The following is a 16,216-nucleotide window of genomic DNA, read 5'->3' as shown; positions in this document are numbered from 1 at the left end:
GGCTGGGGGTTTAGCTCAGGGGCACTACACCTGTGTCGCAAGCTCAAGGTTCTGAGTTCGATCCCCAGTACCAAAAACAAAAACAAAACAGATGGAAAGAAAATTTGCTCACCCTGCAGGGACAAATAAGGATAGATCCACACAGTGTCTCTAGCAAAATCTCTCATGTACCTGGCATGGGAAATCTAGTCCTGAGACACAATAGAGAGAATCAGCTTTGGGGTGACAGATGAGAAAGCAGTCTCCTTAAAGTCATGCACGTCTTTGGGTTTTAAACAGTTTAGATAAAAGGAGATCCTCTAAACTGCTCTTTTAATCCCTCTCCCCTTTTCCTCTTCTCTCATTCTCAAAATCAAAAGGCATGAACTCTTTGGCCTGATGCCACAGGCCAACTGTGTGTTGGGATCACATCCTCAGCATTAATGGTTCGATGGTCATTCAGGTGATAACTGGTATTATCCTTGGGACTTGGTAGAGTCTATGGACTCAAACCAAGAAGGAGCCACCTGGTTTCCTTTTTCCTTTTTCTCTTCTTTCCCCTAAAACTCCCAATTCCCTTCTTGTACCTTCTGCTCTTCCACTCTGATGCTTTCATCTGTCAGAAAACTGAAATCCTTTAACTTTTTCTGATATCAGTTAGTAGGGAAAGGCAGGGAGCTGGAAGGTAGAGGTTGACCAGTGGGATCTGAGGAGCTCAGGAAGTTTTCTCATAGCTCTGGGGATAGTTATTATGCCTCTGCCTGGGTAGGGAAGAGAGGTGCCCACCTGGCGTGTCCCATCCATGTGCTGGTGCTAATCCAAGAGGGAGAGGAAAGTAAATCATGCCCAAGCTCTTGGGTTGAAAAAGGTCCAAGTCCCCACTGGGCTTCCCTCTTCTCTGGCCTGTGGCACCATGTGGGAGGTGGGGAAGCACATATTTTCTGTGTGTTCACTAATGTATTGAGAGGAAGAGCTAGTTGGTAACTCAGTGGTTTTGCATGGCTGGCCAGAACCTAGCCATTTCTCTCTCCTCCTCTTCAGCCAGAAGCTCTAAGCTGTGCCAGAGAAAGCAATAGGGGGAAAATATTCTGCCCCACTGGAACTCACCTTAAAGATATGTGCCACAAGGGCTTTGTCCACAGGCCCACTGCAGGAAGAATTCCATTTCAGCCCTTTGCAGGTGTCTGCAGTGCATCTGCCATGACCTTCCTGGGTCCTGGAGCCTCCTGTCCAGCCCTGATAGAAGTATTCTTCTGGAGCCTCGAGGGTTGCTTCTCCAATGCTAGCTTACTTCTTCCCTCTATCTTGTTTGGTTCTGGTATTCTTATCATAACATTAGCCTCAAGTTTATCTCCTCAATTTAAAATGATCCATGGGCCAGAGATTTAGCTCAGTGGTTTCGCCGCCTGCTGTGCAAGCGCAAGAACCTGAGTTCGATCCCTGGTACCAAAAAAAAAAAAAAAAGATATATGATTAATAGTTGCTATAGTGGCATTTCCAGACTTTTAAAACCCTCTATGAGTTCTTTACATATGTTATAGGTCCCTAGATATAAAGATTTTGGGGTGATTTTTTGAGAAAAGCCCAGCTATTGTGTAATGCTTCTTTTCTCGGCTTTTCTGATCTGTTGAAGGTTTGAGTAACTCTGTTCTAGGAACAAGGATGCTGGTCCTAATTGTAACAGCAGTGGGTCTGGACAATGTTGCTTGATCCCAGGAAAGAGTGGCAGGGTTGCCTAGACTAGCCATGACAGAAAAAGAGGCAGTCTGTGTGCATGGGCTGACCTCAGATTGGGGTGGGCTGCACATGCAGTACCTCCTTGAGAAAAGAGAGTGGGGCTTGGCCTGATCCCAAAAGATGGGTTGAGATGGGATGCTTGGGCAGTCTGAGTCCAGGGACCTTAATAGGATTCTGTCCTCCTTGGCCCTCACTTTTTTTTGGTTTATCTCTCTTCTCTCTCTCTCTCTCTCTCTCTCTCTCTCTCTCTCTTTCTCTGTCTCACATTGTGCTTGCATGGCAGGCAGAACCACTGAGCTAAATCTCCGCCCTTTATCTCTTTCTAGCAATTCACAAAGGAAATCTTAAAGGTGTATAGTTCATCTTACTAGAATATGGGTAACTCAGTATCACTCCTTGAAATGTCATCTTTAGGTTGTATTTTATGAAACTGGGACCATTTTAAGATGAAAGATTTAAAAATGAAAAAAATGATTTTCCTTTACAACTCAGTATGAACTTGGTCTCAATTAAAATGTGGGGAGAGGGCTGGGGATTTAGCTCAGTGGTGCAGCTGCCTGCCTTGCAAGCACAAAGTCCCAAGAAAAAAGTGGAGAGAAATGGCCTTCAAATGGAATTTTAAATTTTAACACAATATTCCAGCTTGATTTTTGTAAGTTAGAGGAAAAATGGACCAAAGTCCTATATATTTAGGTTTTTATGGCCTTATATACAAATTCATAATTATGTAGGTCTTGTACAATCTGTTATGCTCATGTGCCAATGGCACCAGTCAGAATAGAACCAGATCCTATAGAAGAAGAGCTCTTGAGTGTCCCATTCAGAGCACCCCAGATACCTGTAACCCCAACACTAGAGCTAATAATGTTTCCAGGGACCACTGAAGAAGACTCAAAACCTAGTTCAGCTGCTGCCTCTAATCCATCTTCTCCCAGAGCCACTTTCCCCCTTCCACTGCCCTATCAACCTATCTACGTGTCCTTACTTAAAGAATCTAGTCTTCTTGGCATAACAGGAAGTGGCACCTCTTATCATCCAACTGTCTCAAAACCTCCTAATATGTGTCTGCTTCAAAAAATCTTGGAGGGCCAGGGATTTAGCTCAGTGGTTTTGCCGCCTGCTGCGCAAGCGCAAGGACCCGAGTTCGATTCCCGGTACCAAAAAAAAAAATCTTGGGGAGGGGGGTTATAGTGTTATGAGACTATATGTTCCCCTCTCCCTGAATGATCTGGCCCAGTATAAACAAAAATTGGGACTGATTTAAAATGGAAGATTAAACAATATCGATTTTTCTCTATAGTTCTCTAAATGTGGGTTGAAGAGTAAAAAGACATGGCCTCAAACTTGGTTTTATAATAAGGAGGAAAAATAAACAGATTCATCTAGAAATCTATAGCTCTTTTCTCTTGTCCCTTTCTGACTCTTCTTGGTTATAAGCCTATAGTGTTAACCAACAGGGGAAAAAAAGGCACCCAGTAGCTTAAAATATTAAGTAAAATACCTTTATAATTTACATTTAAAAAGTGCTAATTGGTACTTTTTAAAGAAAATTTTGACTAGTTTATATTTATAAACCTAAAACTAAGAAAAAGAATTATTATAATTTAACATGGTCAATTTATCTGAAAGTATACTTTGACTTAGTGTAATTGTTTTCTGTGTTCTATATGCTTTTATGTCTGTTTTTCTGCCTGTGAATCTTTTTTAAATAATTAAAGTACCTGTGGCTGCTTCACTTAAAACTTTTTTTTGAATCGGGGATCGAACTCGGGATCTTGAGCTTGCAAGGCAGGCACTGGAACCACTGAGCTAAATCCCCAGCCCATTAAAAAAAATTTTTTTTTAGTTCATCAGTTTTATTTTTTAATTTTAATTTTAATTTTGCCCCTTTCAACTTCTGTCTCTGTTAGGGGTTTCCATAAAAAAACATACATATATTCAAGGGTTACCAAACATTAAGGAGTAAAACTTGCTAGGCTTAAGACTTACATAAAACTTGCAAATAAGAACCTTAAAAGTTTGGTAACAAAAAGGTTAAGTGATTTAAGTTAATATGTATGTTTCACTGTGCTAACTTTTGGGTATGTGTTATCTTCCAAGAGCTCTATTTAAATTGGCTTATACATAAATAAACACTGATATGAGCCTAAATGGCTTTTGTTCACATAGTTTAACAGTGTTTAATTTAAATTGGTTGGTTAAGATAAGAGTAAAAGTGTCCTTAAGGTTGGTAACATGTTTTGCCCTGGTTGCTAGTCAATCAAGATAATATTAACTTAAAAAATTGGTTTTATAAATGCCATGTCCATTGTTTTCAGTGTACAATAATTTAAGAGATTTTATAGCTTAAAATGTTGACTATATCATGCTTAGTTCTCATGAATAATCTAAGGTAATTGTTAAAAATGAATAAATATAAATGAGACTAATGCTTATAAATGTTCATAACAATATCTGATTCATCAATTGCTAAATATAACTTCAAGTATTGGCTTCTTAAAATTTATCAAAAGAGGGGCTGGGGATGTAGCTCAGTGGTTCTGGCGCCTGCCTCGCAAGTGGAAGGATATGAGTTCAATCCCCAGTGCCAAAAAAAAAAAAAAATTTATCAGAAGATAACAGATTTTCGCCTATTAAATGTGTTTTTCTAAATTATGTGCAGTCGATAGAGGTTGAAGATTACTTTCTCAAGTTTATGAAGAGATAAATTTCTGATATATAATTCTACATTGAAATATTTTAAAAATGTTTTCCTTTAAGTGGGGAGCTGTTGAGCCTGAGGACAACAGGACAAAATTCTCCTCCGTGGCTATAAAATCAGCTGCCTATGTCAGTTTGCTTTAGTTTTCTCCACTGATGGATGGCTTCTCCAGCCTTGTTGTGTCCCACTCCAACAAATGTTATTAAAATTATTATTATATGTAACTGTTAGGTACAGTTAGAAAGTTAGAGCTTTCTATATCTAAAGCAATAAGGTTTTCTTACTTTATTAAAAAGCTGTTGGTTAAGCTTAATAAAAACTAGATTAGGAAAAAAAGGTTTTGTGTTTTTCTCAAAATAATTTCTTATGTTTTCTGTTAGGCTTTTGATTATTTAAGAAACTAAGTTTTAAGAGTTAAAGTTTATTTAAATGTTGGCTTGTAAAATCTTTCCAGTAATGAGTTTATAACTGGTTAAATGAACAACTATGGTTATAGCACATATCACATATATATAGCAATATATACCTGAGACTACGGATGTATATATACCTGAGTATTCTTGAGGAATTTGGGGTTGATGGGTTTGTAAGGAAAAGAGGCTAAATTAATCAAAGGGATGCTCATATGGACCACCTTAGGTAACTTCAACCAGGTTGCAGAAATTTCAATTTTACTAAAAGTACAATTTTTAGTTATGATTTTCCTTGTCTCTTTTGTATCTGTCTTCATTTCTTCCATCTTCCCTCAATCCTGTTGATGGCTTTGGTGCTGAAAAAGATACAGATTTTTAATTTTTTTTCAACTAGAATCTAGGTAGAACTCCTTCTTCCTTACCAGGATTATGCCTTTTGCCTCCAACTTTTTTGGTAAGGCCCAAAATTCTTGAGAAAACTTACACTCATTGTATAGTCAGAGACATGAGTTCTTGGAGAATGAATATAAGGGATGTTTGGTGGGGAGTATATCTGGCTCCCAACGTTGCCAGTTGGTTTCTTGGCCACAGTCTTAAAATAGAAAAATGACAAATTACAGCTCTGCCAGGACTACATTTGGTCCAATCCAGAGAATATGTTTTTAAGTGTCTGAAGAACTCTGCCGCAGGAATCTTGATGGCACCAGCCAAGATATATGAGGTCCAAGGATGGCAAACTCCAGGGAGCATCCAGTACTCAAGGGGGGATTCCAGAAAAACAGAGGCTGGGATCTGGACAAGTCTGGGCAGGTCTGCTGACTAGCAAGGCAAGCATGCCTGGAGTCTATTTACATGACAACTTTTGGCTGAAGAAGCATTGTGTGGTGCTCTGAATGGAAAGTGGAGCAGGAAGAACAGAAATGTGTCAATCTTAGGACCTAGGTTTTGAAAAATCTTTAATAAATGAGTTTGTTAATTAAATAATATTGTATATTTTTTAATATCTGATAATTGCACAACTTATATATTAGGATTTTTGATAGTGTACAGTTTGTCCTATTACTATTTCTGGGGATTTTTAGTCCTTATGTAGGAAATTGTGTCAAAATAGGAGATTGGTATAATTTATTTTAGTATGAGGAATTGTTATTAGTGTGTGAATTAAAAAACAAAAGGTACATTTTATGGCTTGAAAATGTTGGTGGGTGAATGAATTTATTTCTAAATTTCTATGAGAAATAATATACCTAAACCTGTTGTTTTGAATTGTACGTTTTTGCCATAACACCTAAAACTGTGAAGTTTTGTTAAATATTAATGACTAAAATACTTTATATTTATTTTTCATTCCAAAAATTGCTTATATTCCTGCTTCTAGTTTCAAGTGATATCATTTCTCATTCATTGTATTTTCAAGGTAGGATTTTAATTAAATTTTTATTTAATAAAAATTATTATAACACTGGAGGACACCTTTTTACTGAATTCTCTTTTTAATGTGCTAGGCCTGGAAGAATCAATGCAAACACGTTATCTCTTTTCATTCCCACAATATTGTTATGAGGGAGGCACTCTTAGTATCCTAATTACCCTAATTACATAGACAAGGAAACTGAGGCACAGGGAGGTTAAATGATTTGTCAAACAACATATAGCAAACAGTGGGGTGAAGAGTGTTTACAGTGTTTTAATTATTCTAGATTTAAAAATGATTTCAGAAAAGAAAAGGCCATTTCTCAGTTTGCATATAGTTTAGTTATCAGGAATTCTTTCACTGCTAATTTTGATTATCTAAATAGACTTTCTAAAATCATTGGAATTATTTTCTAATCTTTTGGTCATACATCATTTTAAAAAATGACCATTTCAAGGGAATGAAGAGAAACAGTCTACTCTGCAGCTCTCCTTCTTGATAATGATTAGTTTTAAATTTTACTTTTATTTGGATGTATTTTCAAAGTTACAAAAAGTTGCAAAAAAAGACAGTTCTAAAAACTCCTCTTGATCTTACTCAGATTTACTTATTGTTAACATTTTCTACTTCTTCTATTATTTTTGCACTCTCTTTGAATGCATAATATATGAAACATAGGCTAAAACCTATAAAACCTTACCAAACCATTTAAAGATAAATTACATACGTTTTGACCTTTTACATAACTATAGTATAGAGATTAATTTCAGTAAATTTAATATTGATGCAACATACATTTATTTATTTATTTACTTACTTATTATGTTGTATTTTCTTCCTTAGATACAAGATCTGTTCTAGGGTCAGGTACCACATTTAGCTCTTCTGTTTGAGGATGATTTTAATTAAGCCAGGTTTTATTTTTGCCATATTTGAGGTACCATATCCCATACAGTATACAAAACTCTTAGTTGAGGTGAACATCTGATGAAAACCAGACTTTTAATTGATTTTTCACTATCACTATATATTTTGCAATTCCTGGTGTCTAGCATATATGAGGCCCTAGGTTTGATCCCCAGTATCAAGGACACACACACACACACACACACACACACACACACACTGATATCTATTTTTTGATATTAATTAGGCTAATGTAAGATTACTAGAAAAGTATGAAATTCCAAGAAGGAAAATGAGATACTGGTATTTAAGAGAAATGGTTGATGCTGACAAATACCAAGTAAAATTTTAAATAAATAATATGAATGTTTAAAAGGCAAGCTGTTGATTTTATCACTCTTGCTAAGACACACCTAAGTTCCTGCTAAATTTGGTTTTTGCTCTGATTGTCAATGAAGCTTTAATATGAGTAGCATTGCAGAACCAAGCAACAAATCAGCTCAGGAAGGGCTATGAAACCGTGCCTGCCCAGCCCTGGTCCTTTCCTGAGACCTCTGTCTAAATGGCAAGCCAGTAGCTCATCAGCACTGGATTAAGTTAAACTCTCTTCTTAGACCTGCACATGGTTAATGGAATCCTGTTTTGTTTTCAGCTCCTCCTTTCCCACCTTTTCTGAGAAGCCAGAGCCGAAAAGGTAACAAAACCCTTAGAGACTCCTAATCATTAAATAAAAATCTGCCTACATAAGAGGCTTGTTTGCCTCCACCAAATTTCTCACTTGGTGACCAACAATTTCTGAAGGTAATTTTTAGCATTATACATATTCAAGAGAACTTTCACAAAAGAGATGATGAACTATTTAAAAGAATTTGGTCATGTTTTTTGAAATAAAGAACATATTTATTTAGTAGTGTTGATAACATTATTGTGTTGATATCTTTGCTCTTTCCCTCCCAGTTGTTTCCCTTCTTTTCATCTTGCATTTCTTTGATATATTTTTTTAATTTTTAATTTTTTTTTGGTACCGGGGATCGAACTCAGGTCCTTGCGCTTGTGCAGCAGGAGGCAAAACCACTGAGCTAAATTCCTGGCCCCTTATATTTTTTAATATAATTAGGCTTTGAGTATGAAATACAATGAATTGGAATCTTGGTTAGATGATTTCCTTATGTATCCTTTGTACTAGGTTGTATTATAGGGACCACTAATTGATCCCTGCAATGCCATTCTGAGGGTCTAGTAATGTATAGCAAACTGTAAGACATTAACAGCCTTTTTCCTACTTTGAGTGTTATTGTTTGATCCTCATGAATGATGGACATCATTGTGGAAATCTACCTTCACTCTAATCATCTCATCAAGTCTCAAGAATTTCAGTATTATGCAGTTGACACTCTGATTTCTAGAATGTTTGTCAAATGTTATCAGCCTGTTTTCATTTTTTTTGTGATATATGTTGTAGTGATTTGAGACCCACTTCACTTAGATGAGGACAGTAGGATATAGGGGGTGCATGGCTGTGTTAACAAGGACAGCTAAGAGTGTTTTTACAGGCAAACAGGCTTGGTGCCATCTAGAGAGGAATTCACATCTACAAGTCTGTTCCTTCTGTGGCTAGTGTCACACACATGTCACTCCTCTAAAGGGGTTGTTGGACCTTTATTTTTCAATCTCCACTGAGATGATTTATAATTTACCTCCTTTTGGATTTCTGACTGTTGTGGCCACTGTCATTTCGGTGATAACTATAATCTTCAGGAAATGTACATTTTTACTCAAAAGTCGAAACAACTTGTTTTGCATAAAAAAATGGGACTATTGGCTTTTTAAAATTTTTTTATTTTTTCACTCATCATTTATTTACAAATACACATTATAACTTTTATATACATTGCACATTTACATGGTAAAAAAGTACAAAACTATATATTTAAATGAATTTATATTTAACTTGCCATGTTTGAAAATATAAAATTGCATCAGAAAAAAGTATTATGAAAAGCAAGAAACTTGAACTGATAAATCTTTGATAGAACTTTTAGTGACACACTGATTGAAAAAGAATTTAAAAGGTACAGCTGACTAGCTTAAAGGAAACACCTAATAGAAGGTTAAATGTGTAGCCTTTGCCTTTCTTTAGTCTCCAGACACCCACATCACTCCATTTCTTTGGATCTGTAACATCTTAAAAGTACATTAACAGAATTCAAACACTGCTCTCACACCCTCTCCCACAAATGGCCTCATCAGCACAGGAGAAATGAAGTAGGAGTTTCCTCAAAGATGCATGTCCTCTGTACCTTGCATTTGAGTCAGAGTTATAATGCCTTTTGGTCAGTCAAGATTCCTTGTAAACAAAACCCGAGGATCATGTATGTACAGATCAGGCAGCAGAGAATCCAATAAATAAACATGACAGAAACGAACATGCAAGTTTGTTAAAAGTGGAAAAGAATCTAACAACAGTGAAATGAAGGGAGAAAATGAAGGGAGATTTGTGAGTGGATAGTAAGGAATGGATTTAAATGGTTTACAAGGGGACAAAAAAGCCTTTACTTTACAAGCAAGAGACCTCACAATAAATAACAACTGCGCTTCCTTTCACGAATAAATTTCTTCAAAAAACAAGGTGTACAGTCAACCAGACATTTTATGTATAAATTATAAAACATGACACAGTATAAATAAATGTCTACAAGTTTCAACTATGGGCCTCATCCAGTGGACCTCACAATGACTGCCTCTCCATGCCCAATGAGTAACAAGGTGGCCTGGGAGAGAGCTTTAGGACAAAGGTCCTTTAATGTATAGTTTTCCCCCCAAATAAATAAGCATACACTTATTTACAGTATGGACAATATATTTTTTCTTTTTCTTTCTTTCTTTTTTTTTTTTTTTTTGTTTTACTCAAAGCCTGTGTGAACATGAACACTGGTGGAGGGTTTACCACTCTAGAATAGAAGATATAGGAAAGCTGTAGTCCTGGTCTTCATCTTCTTCTTCTTCCTCGGTGTCTTCCGAAATGGCTAGATGGGGGAATACAGGGGAGCTGTTGTTTAAATATGGACAACAACAGCGCAGAAGCAGCTGAGTGCATGTTTTCAAAGCCCTCTCATACAGCCATATTACAGCGTTGCATTTTTATGTAACTTGCAGTGAGATGCTTTTATTTGTTTTGGCATCTGCTGTTATGTAATAAGTTTAAATTTTTAAAAACCCATAATCTATGAAGTCAAAAAACTGCAGAAAGTTCTGAAGAATCAATGGCTCAGGTTTTACAGGCAGATTCCTGAAATTAGATAAAAAGCGCTCTTGTGTTCTAGGTATAACTGCTTTGGGTCCTTAATTCAGAGTTAGTATAGGCAACTGCAAAAAGCAGCAGCCCATATATATATATAATATATATACAGCTGTCTTTTGGGGGAAAAAAGACTGTTGAAGAAGTTAGTTTAGATTCAAGTGTTAATAAAGAAAATAGCAAAGCACATTACTAAAGCAAATGAATTAGGGGCAAACAACCAGATATAGGTGTTTCACTAAGGTAACCTAATTGATCACGAGATAAGTCCTAAAAGCTGGGAAACATTGCAGAGAATATTCTGTAGATCACTGAATTGATGGTGAAATTGAGCCGCTACTTTACTTAAACAGAAATGGGCTTGCATGGGGAGGTTTGCGTGCTTTTTAAAGTGTTCATTTCCTAGGGCTTGCTTGGGAAAGCCTTAAATTGCAGCAGAGTTAAAAATTGCACTTACAATTGCAAGATCCGGAGTGCTTTACTTCCAACAGCACACCTAAAGAGCAGGCAGCTTCCTTCATGGCACATTCGCTGGCGTAAGTGGCATTGTCACTGGCACAGACAGGCTCATCCGACTTACTGTCAGGGCACTGCTCATCACAGAGCGAACACCGGCCTCTGCCAACCTTGAAATCCCATAAACACTTTTTTCCACCACTGCACTGGATATCTTCACAGGACTTTGCTTCTAGGATATAATACATCTGTGATAAGTGAACTGATTGCTCCATTTCCCCCTCTTGTCCCTTTCTTTAGTTCTTTACTAATGAATATGAACACATACTTTATATTTTATTATTCACAATGGGGCAATGAAGATGTTATGTAAAGGTATTTGATTTAACATTCAAGCACACATACACACATACACACACTCTACAGTTTCTTCTTACAGTAGTACAGGAAAATAGCATATTTTGGAACAGGATTTTATGGTATCTTTGAGTTAAATATGCATCTGATTATTTCCTACAAAGTGGTATCTTTAAAAAAAAAAAATTCCATCAATTGCTGGTCCCTGATAACAGATTTTAGGAACTGTTAAGTAATTATTTTTTGCTTCTAGCATGTCTGGCACTTTTAAAAAATGTGTAAAATTGTGTGAGTTCTAAGTTTTCTGAGATGGAATATTGTTTCCCGATTCTTCCTGGCATCTGAGTACATAAGTCAATGCTTCCAAAAGACAATGGGTTTACATGAGGAACTCTGTAGTCACAACAGTTTTCCCAAACTGGAGAGCATTTCTCCCTCCTCACTGGAGGAGACCTTGGGCTTTAGTCTTTGCTAACCCTATAGTTTCAGTACAAAAACTAGCCTTTTCGATCCTTTGTAATCTCTTTTTCCTTTCTCAATCCAGAATACCTACTGATACACTTTCCCTCATAGGCTAATCCAATCGATCTGCCCAGCAGGCAGGTGGCCTTTCTCAGGTGGCAGGCACTGGAATATGTCACTCCATCATTCCCACAGAGATACTGCTCAGAGGAGGTGGGCTCTGGGCAAATCCGATTACATGTCACACAGTAGGCATTATTGGTCTGGTCCACCACACATGTGGAGCTGCCTGGACAGAAAACATCCCGACAGGTCTCTGAAAAAAAAAGAAAGAAGGAAACAATCTTCAATAGGTAATGGAGAGCAAGCATGTGAGAGTATCATGAAAAACTGAAGCATCCATTTTGCAAAAGATATTTAGGAGCCTGGGGGTTTTCAAAAGAAAAAATCTGTGACTCTGGGTTGGTTCCTTCCAGAACTCTTCATGATTCCAAAGGGGTTTATTTGGTATCATTATTATCATTAGGCTCTTGTGTAGACTATACTATCCCAGAAGGCTTTCCCAGAGGACTAAAGAAAAAGCTAAAGGAGAGAAGGCAGGTTCTTGCTCAAGGGTGGGACCTACTTTTACATTTGCCCTGGTACTGCACTTCCAGCTCTGGCTGCTCTTTACATCTGGCTTTGAGGAGTGCACATTCGTTGCGGTAGGTTTTCCCATCCAGCCCACAGACTGGACCCTTCCAGGTGATGTTTGAACAATCTGGAGCGCAGACACAGCGAGGTTTGTTCTTCTTGTTCATTCGGCATTTTTTCCCTGGTCCACAGTCCACGTTCTCACACGTTTCTAGGAGTTGGAAGGATACAAGGATTGCAACCAAGGCCAGGCAGTCCACAGGTCAGCCGGGAGGGTTGCGGGTGCCTTGTGCAATCACGCAGCCATGCAGTCCTGAGTTCTCACTAGAGGGGCCCAGGCTCTCTCTTAGAAGACTGGGAGAGGCCGTGGGGGTGGGGACGGGGGATTGGGCGTGGGGGTGGGGGGGATTTGCCCGATTCTCAAACCTCTCTCAAACAGCACAGGTTGGCTGGGTTCACTACCAGTTAGCTCAGAAGTACAGGGACCACTGCAGACTTTGTTTTGCCTACAGCTCTAACAGGCTGGATTCAACCCAGCTAACCAGGGCTGGGGGATAGACGATTGAGTCCACTAACAAAGCTCTCCTAGTCCCAAGCCCCAGGTAGTTAGCGCTGAAAAAGAGGGTTAGACGCCCTCTACTGAGGGCCTAAGGTGGAGAGGAAGAGTCTTACCTTTACAAGGGATGCAGTTGGGGGCGCCCCCGTTGAAAATCATCCATTTAAAGAGTGTGTTGTCATTCACGTCTTCTTCGGTCCAGGAGGTGCTCAAGCGTCCGGTGCTGCAGCACTCTTCCTTGCTCAGCTCTGTCTTGTACAGGACCTGGCAGCGGCCGTTCTTCGCTTGGCGGAGCCAGCAATTCCCAGCTGCGAAGAGACAGGAGTGGGGAGGTGAAGGAGAGAGCAACGGGGTAGGGGGAGGAAAGCAGTCAGCAGGAGCAACGGAGACACTGTGGAGATGGAGAGGGGGTGAGCGTGGAGGAGGGGAACAGAGAGAGAGAGACGGGAAGCAAAGCAGAAAATAAATGGAAGGGGGTGGAGAGGTGGGGAGGGAGGGGGAAGCCCTGATCGCCGAGGTGGGCGAGTGGGAGGGAGAGCGAGAGGGAGAAGCCAGAGCGCCCTAGCCATATCAATGTCAGTTACCAGTGACCCAGACACAACACGTGCAGCTTGCATTGACTTTTACTAGACTGTTTACTTTTATTCGTCCCATTTCATAACCTGCAGCGACTCGAAGAGCAGATTAAAGAACCTGACAAAAACAGGATGCGACGGATGTTTTTACATGTTGGTTTCATGTAGGCGGCAGAGGAATTATTTGTGACAGGGGTTAAGAAAGTAGGAGGAGAGGGGAGAGAGGAGAGTGAAACAAACACTCAAACACACACACACACACACACGCACGCACGCACGCACGCAGCTCAGGAATAGATCAAGCAAAAGGCACTTGTGAAAAATGAAAGCAAAAAAAAAAAAAAAAAAAAAAAAAAAAAAAGCAACCGGCCCAGCCTAGAACTGCCCTGCTGAGGCGCAGCCCGCCTGACGGGCCCGTTTTGCAATCCTCCAGACTGGGAGCAAGCCCGCAGTCACCAAGATCTTTCGAAATCTCCGAGGTCTGCTTTCCCTGGCTCCCACGTCCCCGCACCCAGGCAGCGCCTCTCTGCGAAAGGCGGGTAACTCAGCACCCACCACAGCGCAGACGGCGAGCGGGAGTGCTCTGGAGAGCAGTTTACAAGGCACAAAAACGATTACGCTAAAGCAGGCAAAGTAGCATGGTAAAGGGGGCAGGCGTCTACCATTTTATGGTTCTATATACCTACCTATGCCTACCGAGAAATTTTTGCAAACAATTCCCTCCTCTTTCCCCCTTTTTAATGTTCGGACTTTGGGCAGGAAGACTTCTTATGACTCACCGATGTGACTTTAACAATACCTGGAACGCAAACTTCTATGTCTTTCTTTTAAAAAATACGGCTAAAGATTTAATGAAGTGAAATAAATCCAGTTTTTAAAGACAAACTTTAGAATTTTGCTCTTAATTCGTCTTACAATTTAAATCAGTTGTGGGCTGCTCGTTCACAGAAAGTTAACAGAGGAATAAGAGAAAGGGGAAAATTATAAAGTACTCAAAACACTCCAGGGTAATAATCTGGCTTGCTTTCTTTTCTTTTCTTTCTTTTTCTTTTCTTTTCTTTTTTTTTTTTTTTTTTTGCGCGGTTGGGGGAGGGGGTCGCAAGAAGCATCCACTAAGCAGAAAGAATGCCACTTCCTTTAAAAAATTTCAGCACCCACATTTCCAAGTTTGGGCAAAGTTTCTGAAACCACGTCCCCCAACCACCCAAGAAAATTCGGTATCTCTCTCCCACCCCAGCTGATTTTTTAGTCACCAAAGATGCGGGCGAAAGGCTAGACTGCAAATGGGCCGACTGAAATCTCCAGGCTGTGGATGCTCGTCTCCTTCTTGAGAGCCAACCAGGGGAGACATCTAAAGTCATCACGGCCAGAACTTGGAGCATCTAACCCTAACCACCGACCGAGACTCCAGCTTACTCTTTGCTTTTTAAGGATAACCGAGCTCCAAACTCCGTTCCCAGTCCCAAAGTGTCACTGCCTTCAGTTTTCCCACTCTTCTTCATCCAGAGTTGCTAAGTTGGTCCAACATCTTCCTAGAGCAGTGTTGGTCAGAAAAGACCAAGTGGAAACGACAGAAAGTAGAAAGCCCAGCTCCTAGCCCAGCTTCCCCAGCACATCCCCCCTCACTCACCCTGGGCGCTGCGGTCCTCCATGAACTGGCAGAGCAGCAGCAGGAGGAGGCAAAGCCCGCCGGGCTGGTGCCTGGCGCGGACCATCCTGGGGGCAGGCGCGGGGCAGAGAGCGCGGCGTTGGTTAGAGCGAGCGGCGCGCGTCGCAGAGGCGAGCGGCGGAGGGCGCAGCGATCCCGGTGCAGCCCCGCGCTCGCCGCCGGCCGCCCGCGCGATTCAATGGACGTCAGAAGCCGGGCGCAGCCGCGCCTTAAATCTAGACTGGGGTCTCCGCGGTTTGCGGTGGGCGGTCTCCAAGTGTGTGGGGCTGTGGGAGGGCAGCCGCGAGCAAGGGTGTGCGCGGCTCCTTGGGGGTGGGGAGCTTTTAAAAGTTCAGTGTGAATCAGGTGACATTTCCCACCTTCTGGAAACCCTTCCCAATTATCTGTCGGAGGTGCCCGAAATCAAAGCGGCTGGAAGGGAATCGCCGACTTCTTATTTGCGTAGGAGCGAGAGGGAGGGGGAAGACGACCCGGGCGGGGGGTGGGGGCGACGCGTCGGGGGTGGGGAGTGGGGAAGAACACCCACTTCAGTCCTGCACGCTGCCGCTCGGAGGCAGCGCCGGCGCGCCCGGGGTGGCGTGTGTGTGTGTGTGTATGTGTGTGTGTGTGTGTATGTGTGTGTGTGTGTGTGCGCGCGCGCGCGTGTGCGTGTGTGTAGGGAGGACGCGGTAGAGGCGCTGGAGGAGGCAGAGTGGGGGGGATTAGGGGTGTCCGTGAGTTTGCCTCCGCACTGCTTCCCTGGATCCAAAGACACTTTGCAAACGTCCAGAGAACCTGGAAAGCCCCGAGCTGCTGAGATCTGCTCCGGGTCGGGTCAGAACGCGCCGGCCTCGCTGCCGTTGTAGGCTCAGCAGCCTTGGGCGCGGGACCCCGCGAGGTTTTGTGTCTGGGTCTGCGCGTGCTTTACTTTGCAGCACCCACCCCCCCCCCCCGCCCGCCCCAAGTTGCTGCTACGATCCCCGACCCCGACACCTTCCACCCTGGCGTAGCGGTGCGGAGTCGTGGCCCTCTGTCTGGACGAGTCAGAAGCAAACAAAAATGTTTAACGCCTCCCCCCCAC

The 16,216-nt window shown here is 41.2% G+C and overlaps 1 protein-coding gene across 3 annotated transcripts; it reads right to left on the bottom strand.

The window, feature by feature from the left end:
- Positions 1 to 9,989: 9,989 nt before the first annotated feature.
- Fst (follistatin) lies at positions 9,990 to 15,726 on the bottom strand. Of its 3 annotated transcripts, none has more exons than XM_004848531.4 (6): positions 15,118 to 15,726; positions 13,029 to 13,220; positions 12,349 to 12,567; positions 11,815 to 12,039; positions 10,906 to 11,136; positions 9,990 to 10,439 (listed from the first exon to the last, which is right to left on the bottom strand). In XM_004848531.4, coding segments are annotated over exons 1-6 (954 nt in total). In that variant the 5' UTR covers positions 15,203 to 15,726; the 3' UTR covers positions 9,990 to 10,437. The 3 variants fall into 3 exon arrangements, with proteins under 3 accessions (XP_004848588.1, XP_004848586.1, XP_004848587.1); XM_004848529.4 differs by having other exon boundaries at positions 9,990 to 10,176; XM_004848530.4 differs by having other exon boundaries at positions 9,990 to 10,176; positions 10,906 to 11,133; positions 15,118 to 15,595.
- Between the last annotated feature and the right edge of the window lie 490 nt (positions 15,727 to 16,216).

The sequence above is a fragment of the Heterocephalus glaber genome, unplaced genomic scaffold (assembly GCF_053883595.1).
Source record: "Heterocephalus glaber isolate CG9 unplaced genomic scaffold, H.glaber_assembly_v1.0 deba00001538, whole genome shotgun sequence".
Lineage (NCBI taxonomy): Eukaryota > Metazoa > Chordata > Mammalia > Rodentia > Bathyergidae > Heterocephalus > Heterocephalus glaber.
Note: the sequence above shows the minus strand (reverse complement) of the source record. Positions and strands in the feature narration are given on the sequence as shown.